This window comes from Crocodylus porosus, unplaced genomic scaffold (genome assembly GCF_001723895.1).
Source record: "Crocodylus porosus isolate Cpor-Errol unplaced genomic scaffold, CroPor_comp1, whole genome shotgun sequence".
NCBI lineage: Eukaryota > Metazoa > Chordata > Crocodylia > Crocodylidae > Crocodylus > Crocodylus porosus.
In genome coordinates this window covers 10,568,120-10,585,838 of record NW_017728925.1, presented here as the reverse complement: position 1 = coordinate 10,585,838, position 17,719 = coordinate 10,568,120, and the positions used below count along the sequence as shown (strand labels likewise).

Here is a 17,719-nt window from a genome sequence, read left to right as displayed (position 1 = left end):
CACACATCCACCCACCCCACCCTCATCTTTTTCTTTCTTCCGTATTACAACTTTGGAGAGGCTGCATAATCTTTATCTTCTATGAGGTTATTTAGCTCAGTAAATAAATACTCAAGTCCCAAAAGGTGCTAATCACCAGCAACGTCTATTAGACTCCATACAAGTTCCTGAGATTCTGCACCCTCAGACAGTAGTCCAACAGGTGTCCCCTGTAAAAACTCACTATGCTGGTGGCTAAAATGGGAAGTCATATAATGTGACTCTGCAGGTTTCATTGCAAAATTGGAGGAGTGGAAAAAGGACGCAGACACGACTGGAATGGCAAGGTTATACAAATAGTAGTGCTATCTGCATCAAAATTATTGCATTAACATATGTTTCTGGAGAGGAACTGGAATAGTGATCCCTAAGAGTAGAGTGTGCAGTCCTTGATCCCTTCTCTTGGGTCTTAAGGCAATGAGCACAGCATAAATATCTAAGCAGATGAAAAACACCCAGTGGCTTCAGACAGGAGGCAATAAATGCCATCGTTTACAAACACTGCCGTCTGTTGGAAATCCATGGCATACCACCATACAGAGGGAGTTTCCTGGAGTTATCCTCCTTCAACAGTCCACATTAGCACTTCCAGAACCATAGCTTTAACTATCAGCCACTTACTCAACACCATCTATTACTAGCAACCTACCACAGAAAGCTGATGGTCAGGCTAGAATCTCAAGTAAAGTAGATCCCCCAGTGGGAAATCAGGCACAGCTGAACGGGAGGCACTGGGCCCTGCTAAGAGGGCCAGCGCCGATTGAGTGAGGGGTAGCTTGGCATACCAGGAACACCAGGTAGCCAGAGTTAACAGTGGCTGGGATGTACCATTTTGAAGCTCCTCCTCTAGTGCTCTAGGGCACCTACAAGTACATGTTTTCTGAATTTAAGCCCTCTCCCCACAGCCATGTCCAGAAACCATCCCACGTGGTTTATCTGGTTTATTTTTACAACCACATTCCTGATCAAAGAAACTCCACCATGGTACCCATGGAGCTTCACCTCATTCACCCTCAATAATTCATTCAAGAATTGAGGCTCGTACAAAAGCTCATCCACGTAGGCACATACAGATGAACCAGCACACAAAAGACATGGTACTTAACAGACCTATACCAGGAGAACACAAAAAAGATAAACAGTTTCACTTTGAAAGAATTCTCCCAGCCTCACCTCTGTAATGAACAGGATACACTCCAGGAACATGTAGTCCTTATGGTTTTCATTCACCACTCTCTCATCAACAAAGTGCCGAGGTTCCAAGTTAGGATGGTCTGCAGGGAAAAAAAAAAAAAAAAGAAAACACACACACACACACATACAGGATCTGTCCTGCAGATGTCAGCCAACATCAGATGACCAGGCCTGTTAATCAGCTTGGTGGCTCTCCTCCGAAACACCTCCTCCCCTCCCAGCTTCTGTAGGTAACTGTTTAATCATTTTTCAATATGATGAATGTTGAGCCAAGTCAACCCGAGTTCTACCATTTCCTAAAGCAGACTTTACTAAAAATCAAGCTATATTACAACTATTCTATTACCTCCATTGGCCAATTTTGAAATTTAGAACCATAATCCAAGTTTGACTGTTATTACTTGGTCCTTATATACCCATGACATTTATTAGTCTCCCTTTTCAGTCTCTAAATATTTACAAACTTTTCCTTCTCAAATATTTGTTCCAATATTTCACTAGAGTGAAGTTGGCCTTGCAAGTTCTTAATCACCAGGATGACAAATCTTTGCAAAAAGGCAAATTTTTTAACCTTAAAACTAGGTAGTGTGTGCGCGCGTCTGTGCCAGGACCCAGGTCAATGAGATTCATACAAAGCAATGCAGTGTGAAGAAGGCTCATATATGTATTATGGCCTCTGCCAGCACAGTTACAAAGTAGAGCATTGGTGTATCAGAACTGTGCTGCCCAGTTACAACTGTACTAGAGCGGGCATTATTCTTTATTTAAAGCAGTACCTGCAGGGCTCAAGCAACACTGACAAGCTATTATGCTAAGCACTGTACATACACAGAGGCTACTAAGAGACCATCCCTGCCTCAGATTACTCACTATCCAAACAGAAAGGACAAAGGCAATACCGGCCCCTTCTACAGATGGGGAAAATGAGACTTAAAGATGTTAAATCAATTTGCCCATGGTGACATGGGAAAACTGTGGCAGAACTGAAAAGTAAATCCAGATCTCCTGAGCCTTGATCCAGTATCTCATCAATAAAAGCATGCTGAAAGCTACTCAGGGTAGTCATCTTTTCTAGCACAGATGATTTGCATGGTTCTCAATTAAAAATAGGTCTACTTTGGGATGTATGAACACCGACACTAACCCTCCATTCTCACACTCTGAGCAAGTGGCAGCAGGCTTCACTCTGAAGGCCTGGAACATAAGTTCTGAACTCCAAGCACAGTTTTCAATCAGAGACACCATTTTTTTAAACACCGTTCTAATGATCTTTTAAAAGCATCTCCATCCTCTGATTATCTTCACACTGAAGTGGAAAGTGGGTGAGAGACCAAAGCATGGCTGACGGTTCATTAGTACCTATCAGTTGGGAACTGCCCCAGATGAAGGGGAGGAACTGGAAGTCATCCAGGCCCCACACTCCCTGGCTACCAGCTGGTTCCATCCTGTAGGTCTTCTGAAGTTTCCGCATCACCTCCAGATACCTGAGGCAAAAGGAGAAAGGGAAGAGTTAACACCAGACATGCTTCCCACTGCTGAAACAACTGAGGGATTTTAATTACAAGGCCCTATGAGGCCAGCTGCAAAGGTCCCACGCACATTCTTTCTGCACCTAGCATAGGAGCCCAATCCAATCTAATAGCCTACTGCACAACCATCTAACATCCGAGCAGGAGGAGAAACAAATGACCCCAGGTTGTGAAAGGAAGAAGATTTGACTCACAGTCTAGCTCACATCAGGGATAAGCTTACAGCTGATGGAGGTCTGATATTGGCTTTCTGGTACCAGGTTTCTATTCCTTTGTCAGTCAGTGGACAGCATATGGTAGTGTAAATAAACCTGCCCTATTCATGTTACCCACTTCACCTAAAGAACAGGGACCCAGAGCCTATTTTGGTTCTAAATAAGAAGTTAAGCAGTGGAAAACAGAGGAGACTTGTCCAGAGGCGATCATGGGAAAAGGGACAACATGAAATTCAGCAGAGTCCCCAGACCTTTTGCTGTAGGCAATGCCAATACCAATGGCCAATAACCAGGAGCCAGTGCATTATTTATCTGTTCATGCACATCACACTATCTTCTCTCCATGAGGAGATGAGACAAGGTCAGTTTTTAGAAGTGTCCCTTACAAGCCTAGACCAGGGCTCTCCAGGTTTAATACTTATGTGCAGGGCTCTGGGTAAACCGCAGCCCACTGGGCATATGTGCTGTCCAGGCCATAGAGGCTCAGGCCTTATAGATTTAGTAGCAGATGACAGCGTAAGGGTTTTCAATGAATTTAACAGGAAAGTGAGCAACAATTCTTGAAGGACACCTGGAGATTTCACTCTGCTGCAAAACTTTGTATATGTTGCTTGATCGTAATGCTGGTGTACCCTTCTCTAGAACCTTTACAAAGGTATTACATGCACTCCAGAATTAAGCCGATTAAGTCTTTGCAAGAATATTTTTTATCATCCTAGCTTCACAGAAGAGGAAACTCTGGACACACAATTATTACAAAGCCTTTTACTCCAGATCTGACTGTGTAGTAAATTAACCCTGTAGCAAGGAGCGGACACCCATTAGCTCTCCCAGCTATTTGCCTGCACCAGGTGTTATTACAGTGCCCAATCACTAGGTGATGGGGAGCTGGCTTGCACTGAGCAAAGGACTGCTCTGGGATGCAACTGGCAAGGAGAGGGTGTGAAGTCATTCCTCACTTTCCAAGGAGTAAATCTACCCAAGACTGAGGTGACTTACAGTTGTTAAGTCAGAGCATTGCGTGTCCTCTCCATTCTCACCTTGAAGTAAAGTCAGTGTAGGAGTCTATGTGTGGAGTCCTTAGTTTTTACAACTACAGACACCATATCCTGTACTTTGGGCATCGAAAAGAGCAGCTATGGGAGGCTGGAAATTTCACAGATTCCAAGGCTAAGAGACACTGGATCATTTAGCGTATCTGTCTGTCATAGGTCACAGGATTTCACCCCTCACAATTTAGCCCGATAGCTAAAGCATCATCAAAAAGGTGTCCAGTTTTGAGCTGAGCAGATGGAGAATACACTGCTCCTCTTGGCAGGTCCTTCTAATGACTCTTGCCATTCAAAATACACATCTTGTTTCTAGTTGCCTAGCTTTCACCTCCAGCCATTGGTTCTTGTTCTGCTCTTTTCTGGTAGGGTACAGGGCCCTTTAGTTTGCAGTGCTTTGTCCCCTGAAAATACATATGCACCCAAATGAAGTGATCTCTGTCTTCCGGGAGTTGAAGCATCAGGCCAAATGAGAATGATGGAGAAGGCAGAACCCATTATGACCACAGTGAAATGAGTCAGGGGGATCAGATGACTTATACTTACACATCATAACATACACAGGACAGACAGGTGGAAGAGGGACCCTATGTAGGGGTCCACAAATCCACCCCAATCTTTATATTCCCATCTCACCTGTTGAACACTTTAAATACAATGGCCAGCTGGTCATCCACCCTGAGAACCCCAATTTTGCAGAGACAGCAGAGGAAAGCAGCAAATGCAGCTTCATGACCTAGGATTAAAGAATGGGAGATACATACACAATATTGGTGCTTTCCACCACAGAGATCAGCTCTCCCCAGGTGCCATAACGGACACCACAGTTGAACTGCTGTGGGTGGCAATGCTCAAACCAGGTGCCTTACAACTCCATTTTACTGGGATAGGATGATAAATGCCTATGGTCATAACATTTCGCCCACTCTCCACCCCTGCTCAAATCTATCATGTTAAGATGCTGGTCAATCTCTGTGGATCACCCTATATGAGCTGGCAGTTGCAAGTGCGGGGCCTACACAATAGAATATTTTGAGAAACCTAGCCCCAAGAGACTGGGGTGTTAGGACCCAACCGGGAACTGCTCCCTTCTTATTTACAGTATGGGGGAAGTGGAAGGCTATTTATGTGCCCAGCAGGAGGGAGAAAGAAACACACACTTCCATGTCTGAGGGTCGCTGTCTTGCCTCTAATCACCCTCTCAAGATGCTAACTGCCAACCCTGGGCCACCCTCCACAGGTAAAGCTATTCCTTGAGTAACAGTGAAGGCAGCAGAATGAGTGCACCACAAAACACATTTAATATCTAGGCTGGGTGCTGAGAAGCTTTTATCTCCCTTCAAACATGAGAAATGGAGGTGACCGAGAGATTAAATACAAAGGCAATTCCGCTCTGCAAAATGATGTGGCTGCTGGCATGCAAAGAGGCCACCCCCCAAGGCCTAGTTGTGCCAAAGTAAAAGCACACTGGACCCAATGCATGAGATATAGCAGAGGTGGAGAGACTGGATTTCCCTCACCAAGCTCCAGCTGATAAACAAGCCCTGTCAATAGGCTCATTACTAATGGCAACATCTCCCCCTGGTGATCAAGAGCTGCAGCACAGGAGCAGTTTTCAGACCTGCATTTCCTTCACCTCTTCCTGGGGTTCTCTGGCCATGCAGACGAGTCGCGTTCCAGGCTCTTTGCTCCCTACACTGCAGATCTTTGGTTAAGCTACTTGTTGGACATTCTTCTCCGACCCTGCTCCCCTGGTACAGAGAGATGGGAATCACCACAGTTTAGCACACAGTGTGAGGGGCTGCTTTCACATGGATGTCAATCCACAGCAACCTAACTGAAGCCAGTGAGTTACTCCAGCTTCTGACTCTTAACTTCTTTCCGGGCCTGATTCTCTTCTAGTGCTATCGCTCTCCGTGCATTTCATCCACATGTAGCAAACACCTGTGGTCACTTATGATCTCGTGACACTTGCCCCAAGGAATAAACATAAGCTGCAGTTGCTTACTCTAACTCCAGTTCAAGAGAGAACACAAATTCCACCTTGTGGTTTAACTATGTATAATGCTCCATGTGCACTTCTTGTCCTGCACCAAGGGCAGTGTTCAGCAGCTCTTGTGGTTCACCCCAGAGGTGACAGCATTTCAACAGTGGTTGCTATGCTCAATTAATATTTCTAAGACACTCTGAAGTCCACAGATGGAATATATTAGAACAGAGGTAGGAACCATTATTTAAAGGAGAAGATACTTAAAATAGACAGGCCAAGACCTCAGAGCAATCACAGTTCCAGCCCAATGCAAACATGATCTACTCTCTAGGTCAACTTCCACCTTGGTATAATCCCCTGCAGGTACCATTCGCTGCGATGGGAATGGCATCCCTGAATTGTGAGACTAAGTTATACCTTGGGAGTCGAGGAGAACTCAACAAGACTAGCAGCATGAAATGTTCAAGCAATGGTACCTGTCCCATAGTCAATGCGGGTGGAGTTCCCCACAGATTCCTTCAAGTACACAGCAACCTCTGGTGCAGCCTCGACCAGGTGCTTGGGGATCACTTCTGCAACCAAATTTTCTGCTTCCTGAAAATAAAAAAAAGGATTAGCTCCGATTTGCCATAAGCCCAACCTTGGATACTGCACACCACTGCAAGTGAAACTAGCACTCACTAGTGATTTACAGTGGTCTTGCAGAGAGCAAAAGCCCCCTCCAAGCTTGTGAGATAGAAGTATGGAGAGGAGAAGCAAATGGGGAATCCTAATATCTCTCAGAAACAACCTCTATTGGGTGGTATAAGAAGCATTGTTAAATCTCACCAAACTAGTGAGCTGGTACGGGTGGCAGAGATGTGGTATGAGAGAGAAGGCTCTTCCCCTGCCCACTGTGGAAATAACTACCATTTAGGGCATCCATCCCAACATGCCATCAGTGCAACTGACCCCATTGCTGGTATGAGCAGCGAGCCCAAAGCTTGCATGACTTGAGGAATTAATTCCCATTGTCCTCAGGGGTGACCTCTCCAACAGTAAATGGTGGCACATTAAGGAGAAGCATGAGACAAACTTGCCCTGTTGCCACCTGGACTGTATCTGTTCAAGAGAGGGAAGACTTCAGTCTCCAAGGCAATCAGTCCAGCAACTTTCAGTCGCATTTAACTGGAACTTTAACAAACTGCATCCATGTATCTGCCAGCCCAGAACAATTCAACAGCTTAGTACAGCGCGCTCTGCTTCTGCCAGCCCCAGGGAGCTGTCTGGGGCAAGCACTCAGCTGAGACAGGCAAAGCTTTGCTGTGGTGAGTCACAATCCTGTTCTGATCCACCAGACGTACAGGCTGGTGGACACAACGGATAATTAGGGAGCAAAGGAATCTCTCGGGCTCTTTGGGATTCTATTGCAGGTATGAAGACCTGCCGGAGACATTTAAATGGGAGCCATGCTCCCCTGGTGGAGCTGTTTAGGCATCACAAGAGTATGACAGCCTTTCTATGGTTAGTGACTATCCTGCTCTGGGCCATGGAGATCATTCATTTAAGTCTTCCATTTAAGACTCTTCCCCACATCCCCCACATACCTGGTCCAGCTTCGCATACCAGGTCCTGAAGGCCTTGTTCCCAAAGCGAGAGGGCTGATCCACAGGTGGGGTTTCATCAATCCATCTGTCGAGAGTGTTCAGGAGATCCACCAGCTTCTTAACAGGCTGCAGAGACCAAACAAATGACAAGCCACAATCAGACAGGGAGAGAAAGTCACTTGCATAAGCAAGCATAAATCATTCCCTGTGAAGCCACTACTGTGAAACCAACATTTCTACGGTAGGCACCACCATACTCCTACTACTGAGCCGCAGAGCCTGACATTGGTGTTCCAAGGGTCAGAAAGGGCTCAAGTGGCCTCTCTAAGGTTCACAGTGGCCAGCCCCATCCTTGCTTCACATCAGAAACCAGCAGCCAATCCTGTACTGATCTGAGTTCTCCAACTGGCCCAGACAGCCTCTCTCTTATAGGTGCTTGAACAAGCAGAAACAATTCTCCTAAGGACCCAAATAGAAGGTCCCTTGTACGCTGCAATCCTGGGGCAGCACTAACTGCTGTATCACTGCAGACTCTGCAATTGCTGCAGAACAGTGCTCCAGAATCCAAGACAAAAAAAAGCAAGCTCCCAGTCTCTAATTGAATGAGACGGGAGAACAGAAAAGCAGCTGGAGGAGACAGTGCCCTCACTGTTTGAGTGCAGGTTACAAGAGACAGCATGTTGGTCATAGAGCATCCTGACCATCACTGACCTGCTGTGACTTCACCCAAGTCCTTTCCCCTGTTAAAGTCCCATGAGTTGTGGCTCACAGGGTGCTACAACCTAGTTTCCCAAGGTTCTGAACCCCTCTGACCTCAGGATGTGAGTGCACCTGGCACCTCTCAACCACCCAGGTCCAAGCACTGGTCCCTGCCTAGAACTTACAGACTGGGTCAGCCAAAGGAGGGTTCTTAAAAGAAGTAGGCTCAGGAAGGGGAAGCACTCCAAACTAGAGAGAGGCAGGAAAAAAAGGTAAGAAGCTGAGAGCGAAGGAAAACAATTGGAGTTGTGAGGAGCAAGACAGGCAGTGCCATGCAGGCACTGGGAGAAGAGAAGAGCCAGAAGTGACAAGAAATAAGAGAAGCAGCCAGGGAGAGGACTGAAGGAGGGGCTGACCTAGCTGGAGCAAAGGGAGAGGACGGGTCTTAGCAATGGCCATTTGGTGGGCAGAGGAGAGTGATGGCAGCAATATGGAGTCTGGTTCAAAGCTGCATTGCCTTATGTAGCAAGCAAGAGTGGCTTTAGGGTGGTGCTCAGAGCAGGCAAATGCCTCCTGTGCCCACAGAGCTGGGGAGCAGAGGCCCTCTGCAAACAGCCACCCAGCCTCAGTACTGATGAAGAGAAGCAGCACAGCAGCAGTATTGTTGTCCAATACGTACTTACTCCCAACACAAGGCAATACTAGCAGACTCTGCCAACAAGTACTTGAAACCCTTCCACCTGCCAATCCCATGGTTAGGGATTCTCCGGGTCCCCATCAGAGCAGCTGGAGATGTATCAGTTGCTATAGCAGCTGGCTGGGCCCTGGCCAACGGAGGCATCGCTGTCTCAAGAGGGGATTCCTCCTTCAAGGGGACAAAGAGGACAGACAAGGCAGGGGCTGGTTTGACTTTGCTGGAGGCATCGACCGTGTGAAGCCTGCTGGTCTCCTGGGCTGTGGTTCAATTCTTCATGCTGCCTGTCGGGGGAGGACGAGAAAACAGCAGAGCCCAGCAAGTTTCTAGCCCTTGAAGTGCCACTGGAGGGGAGGGGGAGGAGAGATGGGCCAGGCAGCGCTGTTCTGCCTTTGAACCAGTAGCAAGCCAGCCCCCACCTCTCCCTCCTCTGCAGGCAGGTCTCTCACAATAGCCATGGCTTTCTCCCTGGACACCCTGGAGGGATGGTAGGAAACCAAGTGTGAGCACAGCTGAGAGTCACGCATCAGGATTCTGAAAGCTCAGAAGCAGAGGGCTGGGACAGTGGGAGATTGGCAAGGACAGACACTTGGCTGAGACAGCTTAGTTAGAGGTGATCCTGCCTGGAGCAGGGGGCTGGACTAGGTAATCTTATGAGTTCCTTCCAACCCTGCTTCCATATGATCTTATAGGAGAGAACAAACCCCAAGGCCTCTGCCTGTAGGTGTACAGGGCAAGACAATAGGGCCCAAGCAACTGGGTGCCCTCATGAAGTAACAGGCCAGAATCAGCATCAGGGCAGTGCCCTGGATTCAAGCTGAGTGGGACAAAACAATCATGTGTATTACAGCAGAGCCTGGGAGAAACTGCCATGGGCCAGGACCCCGCTGTGCCAGGAGCTGCCCAGGCATGGAACAAAGAGATAGGCTGTGCCCCAGCAGGGCCGGGTCTGGTTTCTGGGGGCTGCCACACTCCCTTCCAATTAATGGCAGCATCTCCGGCAGTGGCTTCTGTTAAATAATTAAATAATGCCTGTGATTTATCCCCTGGTGGCAGCATCTCATTACGAGCAGCTCCTCTATTTCAAGCTCTCTCACTCAGCCATGGCTACAGCGCTCAGTCCTGGCTAGATAAATGCCTGGCTAGAGACGAGGGTGTGTTTTGCCCACTCCCATTTTCACAGCCTCTTGCTTCCAGACCTCAAGAAACGGGGCAGAATCAAGCATTCTTGTTCCTGCCTCACCTGCTTTAAAGGAATCAAAACCACAGCCTGGCTGAAGGCAGGAGTATGGGACCCAGCTGCTGGTTCAGCCGTGCCAATAAATTATTAAAGAGACGCGGCTTATTTCAGGCTTGAGGCCCTTTGAAAGGGGACAGATTAAGGGGAGGCAGGTTTCTATTGTCCAGCAGAAGAAACCTGTACAGACAGATTGAAGCCAGGCAGAGGGCGTAATGGAGTTTGCAGGAACTCAGCCATCAGAACCTGCAGTGGGGTTTGGGGGCTGGGTCTTCATGCTCCATTGCTGTTTTAGCTTCCCAATTATCAAAGCAAAGGCAACTCCTCCCCCTCCCCCACCCACCTCCTTCCTTAACCTGCTGGACTGAATTTGCATCCTCCTAACCCCAATTCTGCCCACAAAGGACAAAAGGGAATAACATGGCCACGCGGCCAACTGGGGAACAATGACCCAGCAGCATCTCTCTGGGGATGATGCGGCTGGCATTGGCACTACCTCTAGCAGGCTCCTTGGCTTTGCCCAGCAGTGGAGAGCTGTGGGTTTCAGGTGTGACAACTACATATCCAGTCCTTCCTCCTGGAGTCTGGACACGTGGCCCCAGAACCAGGTCTCTGCCCCTCCAATGGAGCACACTCCCAAGCACAAGCAGGAAGTGGGCAAAACCATGATCTGGGATCTTGGGGACTACCAGAAGAACAGCGCACAACCAGGCACAGTCCTGTCCCATAAAGTTTACCACTGAAGGGTCCAGCAAGGTGATCAGCAGCTCCATAAAGGAGTGGAGTGTACTCATCCCCCAGTGATTTCATGCAACTTCAGCATGAGCTGATGGGACTCAACAACTGCTCTTTGCTAGATCTGGCCCTCAGTTAACAGGCAACTCAGGTCGCATGTACAATCTCTTATGGACTGGCAGGCCAACTGTTTCCCAGCACTGCACCCCTCTCCTTCCTCATAACTTTTTTTCTTGGTGGACCAACACTGATCCATTTTAAGGAGGACATGTGGTCAAAGAAGAGATTTCGGGACACAGGAAGGAGCCCCTGGCACTTGATCTGGAAGGGACAGAAACACAAGGAAATCAGCAGCAGATAGGGAAGCAGTGGGAAATTGGACCAGAGAGGCAGGCAGGAGCCAAAGGAGGCTGAGTCCTTAAAACTGAAAATGAGAAGTCTGACCTAGGAATGAGCCCTTGTGAACATACAGCCTCATCAGCCAAGCACCCAAGGGACATGACCCCAGAGGAAATAGATTTATTTTGCTTTAAGTCCCAGGTTTCTGCCCCGCTCAGCAGAAAGACTATGGGACAGGCCTCTCTGTCTGTGACATTACATTCTGTAATTGTCTGGAGGTGGCAGAACAAATTCATTGAAAGAAGATTTGACAGGGAGGGAAAATTGATGCGTGTCCTCCTTTGCTTCTTTACACTGACTAATGACCTAAAAAGCTCGGGAGGGGAGTACAGTTATTTCTCCAACTGTTTTACATATTCAATTCAGGTCTTGCTTCCCTGTTTTCCATGGAATACTATGGAAGACTAGGAACCAGGACTGTTACGATGAAGACACCTGTACAGGCAAAACATAAGTGAAATTGTTTCTTTTTTTTTTTTCAGGCTGCTGAAAATGAATAGAGGTGAGGAGCCCAGACAGACTCAAAGACCTGAGCAGAAATCGGCAAGAAACCCCTGTGGAAAGGATTTCACCCCTCTGCTTTCAAAGAAAGACAAGTACATTTCTGATCTGCATGTTTAGCTCCTGCAAAGGATGTCTTCTGGAGTAGGGAAGGCCAGGTTCTACCTGCCTGATTATTTAATCGCAACAAAAGGCATTAAATTGGGCAGAGGTCTATTTCCCTTTCAGCTATTTGTAGGTCTCTTTTCAGCAGTCAATTTCTAATACAGTACCCCTACACAATTGTAACTGGCTGTAATGGGAAGAGGTAAAAGGCTTCCCAAGACATCTCTTAACTACCTTGCAGAACACGGCTACAGGCCACCCGATGTCACCTGGATGAGATGGGTGAATGGCTGACAAGGAACGCAAGGCAGTACTCCACCAAATGAAACTGAAACAAGCTCCAGAGAATGACATGCACAATGAGGAAATCTACACTTGTTCCCTGAGAGTCTCTGAAATCCCTCCTCTGGCCTCAATAAGACTGGACTCCACAGTGCCTGCACTCATCCTCTGTTCATGAGATGAGATCATGGACAGGCATCAAAACTGGTCACAGCACCAAAAAGCCACCATGCAACAGACATGAAGACCTCTCCAAGGAGAACTAAGTTATTTCTACCCTGTCTTCCTGCTAAGAACCTCTGAACTGGGGCTGATAGCAAAATGATCCAAGTTCACCTCTTCCTTTTGCAGCCCATGCTGCCTTATATACCAAAGAACAGTACGTGAATATCAGACAGCCTGGGTCAAGAACCTGCCCAACTTGCACCAGATCATGCTGTTCAAGTGAGGCCCCAGCAGGACTCAGTCTACACTGAGACACAGCAAGTTACGGTTTGCTGCCTGCAGATCATCCAGGATAAACCTCCTAGCACCATAAACGCATGGTTCAAATGGCAGAGACCACAGACATGCTGATCACCAGGGTGTAGGTACTGGCGTGAAAGCCAATTACATAGTTGCTACAGAAAGACAGTTACTATGAGGCACCATGGGCCATCTCCTCAGAGGCAAGAAACCCAGATAAGACTTTAGCGTTGAGGGTGAAGAAGGGCAGGGACACTTTGTACCTCCTACCACATTCTCTCAACTCAAGGTACCTTACCAACCCAAGACAAACCCCACTAGGAGGCTGACATTGGCATCTCCCTGCAAGAGGGGAAACTGAGACAGAGCTGTTGGGCAGCCTGCTCAGTGTCAAGCAGTGCCTTAGTGGGTGGCTAGGAAGAAAACTCAGAGTATGCAGTCCTCTGCTATAGCCAAAGAGCAACATGGCTCCTCATAAACAGCTTCTTTACAGATCAGATGGCATATGCACAGCATGTGTGGTCAGAATGTGCCCTTCCTTGCCTATGACCTTTGCATACCCCACACCTTCACCAAGGGCTGGAGTGCAATTTCTGTGGGTGAACAAAGGCACCTGGTTACCAAGCGAAGCTCTGTATGCTGGTATTTGTAGTCCCCAAAGGCTGCTCTACTGCATTTAATGAAGAAAGCAGATGCAGCTCAGCAATACTTTATTCTCTTTAGGGCCCCAGGCAAGCTGCCAACACAGCCCTTAGTTGGAAAACATCTGAGCCCTGCTGTGCAAGGCAAATCAGCAAAAGAAACAAATACCACACTGGAAACAGCGTAGTCCAAGCTTTCTCCCACCTCAGAGACTTTGTACTCGCAGGTCAGCTTCTTCCCCTTGATGCCTTCATTCAGGGTGAGGATGAAGCCAATGTAGTCTGCATATGCCTGCAAACATGCAAGGGGACAGGGCATCAGTTGAGCACTGACAGTGAGTTTGCAGACCTGTGGACAAGTGGGGGAAGCCTAGAGCACATAGAAGGGATGAGATCCAACCCACAATGCCAGTACCCTGGGAAAGCACAGGGTGCAAGGCTTGTTCTGATGCTACTTATTTGTCTTCAAAGCTCCTGAGAACAATATTAACTTCTTAGCAGCACTGGTATGTGCTAAGCCCCTCTGCATCAGTACAGCCAGCTGAAGTCACACAGAGCAAGCTCTTTTTAAAGACACCCCAACCCAGCACCCTCCTACCTGAATCCCCTTACCAGGTTGCTGTCACTCACCAGGTCAAATATAAGCTCCTCAGCCTCATCCCTGGGGCCTGTCCAAATTTGGGCCCAAGTACATCATTACTTGCAGTTTCTGGCTGCCACCCCTCCCAGTAACTCCTTCATTCTTTCCTGCTCATGCTCTCCTTCCCACATCTAAGCTGCCCAGGAAAAGAAGGGGGCAGCTGCCCTAAATAGGTTCCTTTCTCCTCTCTTCTTTCACACCCACTGCACAGTCCCCCAGCCCAGGACATGCAGGGAAAAAGGTGAAAACCCTGTGAGTGGGCCACAGTTTTTCTGAAGGAACCTCTTTCAGACCTCATTGTTGCCAGTCACCTCACAGGCTGTCCTTCCAGGAAAGCCTTGATCAAAAATAATGCCCAAATGTGACAAAGCAGGGTTTTATCTGTGAGTCTTCAGAAACACTCATCTCTGAAGGGATCACCGCTTGGTCCCTAACCAAGAGTTACTGCCACTTTTCTGTCCCTGTTCCTCAGGAATAAGTCTGGACCACCCACCTGAGCCATGAGCACAGAGATCCTGACAGCTCCGCTAGGGAACAAGCCTACTCCACAAAGGCAAAGACAAACCAGACTTCAGCAAAGAAAGGGGTTGGTCACAACTTGCCAGGGCAGGTACCATTGTGCTTGTAGACACAGAGGGCTGAGATCTGTCAAACCCATTCATCAAAGATAGGCCAAATAGGCAAGGGGCTGAAGTTTCATCCATAGCCATTTGCTGACAGGGTGGCCTCCAATCTAGTCTAAGGAGAGCCTGCCTCACCAAGCCCCATTGCTGCACAATCATGTCTACAGCACAACTTCCTATATCGTGAGTCATGTAGAGAGGAACTGCAGTAACTATTGAGCAACAAGGGGCTGATGTTGTCTTGATGTACTACAATGTGCTCAGTGTAATTTTACTTCTTGTAGGGAAGGTCCCAAGCAGAACTGTCTGACCTGAGAGCACATTGCAACAGGACAGAATGTATCATAAACACAGCTACTTTCAGCTTTCAGGCCTGGCCTAAAAGGTATTCTTTAACATGGTTAGAAAGTATCAGAGGTGACGATTCTGTCTTCCTTGGCTTTGTGGTTGGGTCACGTAGACAACACAATGTTCTATGAAGGATGGCCCAAATCATGCTTTATATGGATTCTTTACCACTGTGGACAGAGCCCCAGCCCTATCCATTGCTGAGGGCAACCTTGGGATCTTGTCCCAGTATGGGAAGAACCAATACATTATTCTTCTCTTCCAAGCTCTTACCCCATGCACACTCTACAGAACAGTCTGCAGAGTCAAACCAGAAGCTGTATTCACAACCAGTAGTAGCAAAGGCAAGAGCTCTACTATAGACAGGGCTTGAGCACTTCACTATTCACGCTGCAGAACGTTGAACACTCCCTACACCCCGTCTCTACTATCAGTCCCAGGGGTGGTGAATTACAGGCCATACAGAGCTGACAGGACCTGGTGTCATCACAAACAACTGCCCAGGTAGGAACTTCTGTTATCTACAATCTCCTACTGCTGTCACCTAAAGACCACTGGAGGAAGCTACATTTATTACAATTCCCAAAACATTAGTCACAGTGCCCACTTGATTTTAAAAGTCATTATTTCCAGCAGCTTGACCCAACCCTGTTCAACCTGTTATAGCTGGCCTGGTTTGTCCTACACAAATGCCAACACTGAGACACTTCAGGAACATAGAACCCAGATCCATACCTGAGAGCGCTTCCACTTGGCCATATCAGAAACCATGTTTATCTCCTTTTTAGGGATCATGAAGCTCTGCTGGAGGGGAGAGACTGCCTCCTCAGAGGAGCCTGGAGGAGGGAAGAGAGAGAGGTCAAATAGAACACAAAACAGAATACAACTCCTTCTGGCCTCAGCTCCTTTTCTGAAGTCAAGGCTCATTTCTCTAGACACAAAAATGACAACTTATCCCCACTGTGCCAGGTCTCACAAGCTGAGCCAAGCCAAGCCAAGACTGGACTCATCAGTCCTTTGACAGCACAGTGCCAAGGAACACAGCCCTGCCACAGAAAATACTGTTAGGCTTTGAACCACTGCAAAAAGTGTTTTCTATTGAGATGGCTAATAGCATAAAACCTTTGTGCAGGCAGCTTAATTAGCTGTAGTTAATTGAGCTAAACCCCAGCTGAGAGGTAGCAGACTGGCTTCTAATACCTGTGTCTGGTCACAAGGGTTTTACATCAAGTTAACTACCCCAAAGGCATCTTTTACAATGAAGATAAAACCTAAGTGATTCAGTAGGTGGCACTCTTTACTCTGAAATAGGATGAAGCCAGCATCCCCAAGACGGCACAAGAAGGCCTCTTGGATGCTAGAAATGCTGTTTCAGGTGAGAACAACATCCTTTATAAAGTGCATTGAGCTGCTAAGATGGCAGGTATGACATGAATGCAAATCAGTAACGCACAAGATCAGCATGACACTGCTCCAGGCCCCCAGTACACAGCCAACTTTTTTTATTAGCTGGGAAACATGTTCCCCATTCTGCCTTCCTCACTGGAAAAAAAGACAAAGAAAGGAAGCTGTCCTGAACACAAGGGTTCTTGCTTTCCAAGCCCCTCTGCAGTCCAAGGCTCACAACTGGCTCCAGTCTCACTCTGCAGTTCCACATGAGGCCACTGCAGAGCTAGAAACATTGCCACAAGGTTAAAGGCATAGTCACATCACATTTCTGTGACCAAACTTTATCACCAGGATGCAGTGCAACAAACAACAATTAATCAAGAGACTAAGGGTATATTTAGCATGAAGTTGCCATCCCTTGGTTCATTATTTTAATCCTAGAAGAGTCCAAACTTTTTTCCAGCAACATTTTAATAATCATTTTTAGCACTACCTGCAAACTCGAAGCACCAATTCTGTACTAAGCCCCAAAATTTGAACTGCATAAAAACTGGAATCACTAAACTTCATTTGCACAGACTAATCTGCTCAGAAATGTTCATCAGCTCCTTCCTCTCTTCACTGACAATGCAAAGCTCTCCAGGAATTGCACCAGAGGACCCACAACTCCTTCAAGCTCTGCCAGACTTACCACGTGACTCCAGGGACATCATTTAGCTGGTCTTTGCCTTAGGTTCTCCACCAAAACAATTCCACTGCCTCTCACTAGCACGATGCAAGAAACAGTTAATTGCATGTTTGTAAAACACTATGAAAGCCCTGGATAGCAAGGCACAATTTAGGAGGAATTAAAAACAGGTGTACCCTGAACTGCTGCAGCCTATCCAGCTCACAATTAAGCAGCATCACATTACCATAAAGTGGGTTTTTAAATAATGCTCTATAATCATGGATGCAAAGAGCAGCAACCTCAATAGACCTCCAGAGTACTGATAAAGGGGAAAAAAAACCACTTTGAACAGCTATGAAGACAGATCACAGGTAAGAGAGGAAGAGTCAGAGACATCACTGCCTAAGGGCCAAGGCACCAGTCTAGGATTCAGGCCTTCTTGTCCCAGCTCTGTCCCTTTGGGTAAGTCAGCATCTGTGCGCTGTGCCTCCTGCACACTCAAACATGTGGATGAATGCACATGCATGCACACACGTACAGACACACACAGACAAGGACACAGACACGCATGGACGCACACACATACGACCATGCACACCCCTTGTCTGCCCAAACCGCAAGGTGTTTGGACAAAGGCTCCCTCACGACGCAGGCGGCCCGACACCAGCCGAGGGGAAGGGTTGGGGGTG

General features: G+C 47.5%; 1 protein-coding gene across 2 annotated transcripts in view; it reads right to left on the bottom strand.

Annotated features, from left to right (window-relative positions):
• PTPA (protein phosphatase 2 phosphatase activator) overlaps positions 1-17,719 on the bottom strand; it is a 32,921-nt gene that overhangs the window by 14,839 nt on the left and 363 nt on the right. Inside the window, exons 2-8 of one of the 2 annotated variants that reach the window (XM_019540766.1) lie at positions 15,707-15,807; positions 13,566-13,652; positions 7,603-7,728; positions 6,493-6,610; positions 4,663-4,762; positions 2,593-2,717; positions 1,213-1,313 (exon numbers count right to left, since the gene is read on the bottom strand). In XM_019540766.1, coding sequence (XP_019396311.1) covers positions 1,213-1,313; positions 2,593-2,717; positions 4,663-4,762; positions 6,493-6,610; positions 7,603-7,728; positions 13,566-13,652; positions 15,707-15,807 — 758 coding nt within the window. The remainder of the gene's footprint in view (positions 1-1,212; positions 1,314-2,592; positions 2,718-4,662; positions 4,763-6,492; positions 6,611-7,602; positions 7,729-13,565; positions 13,653-15,706; positions 15,808-17,719) is intronic. The other variant, XM_019540767.1, reaches the window with a different exon arrangement.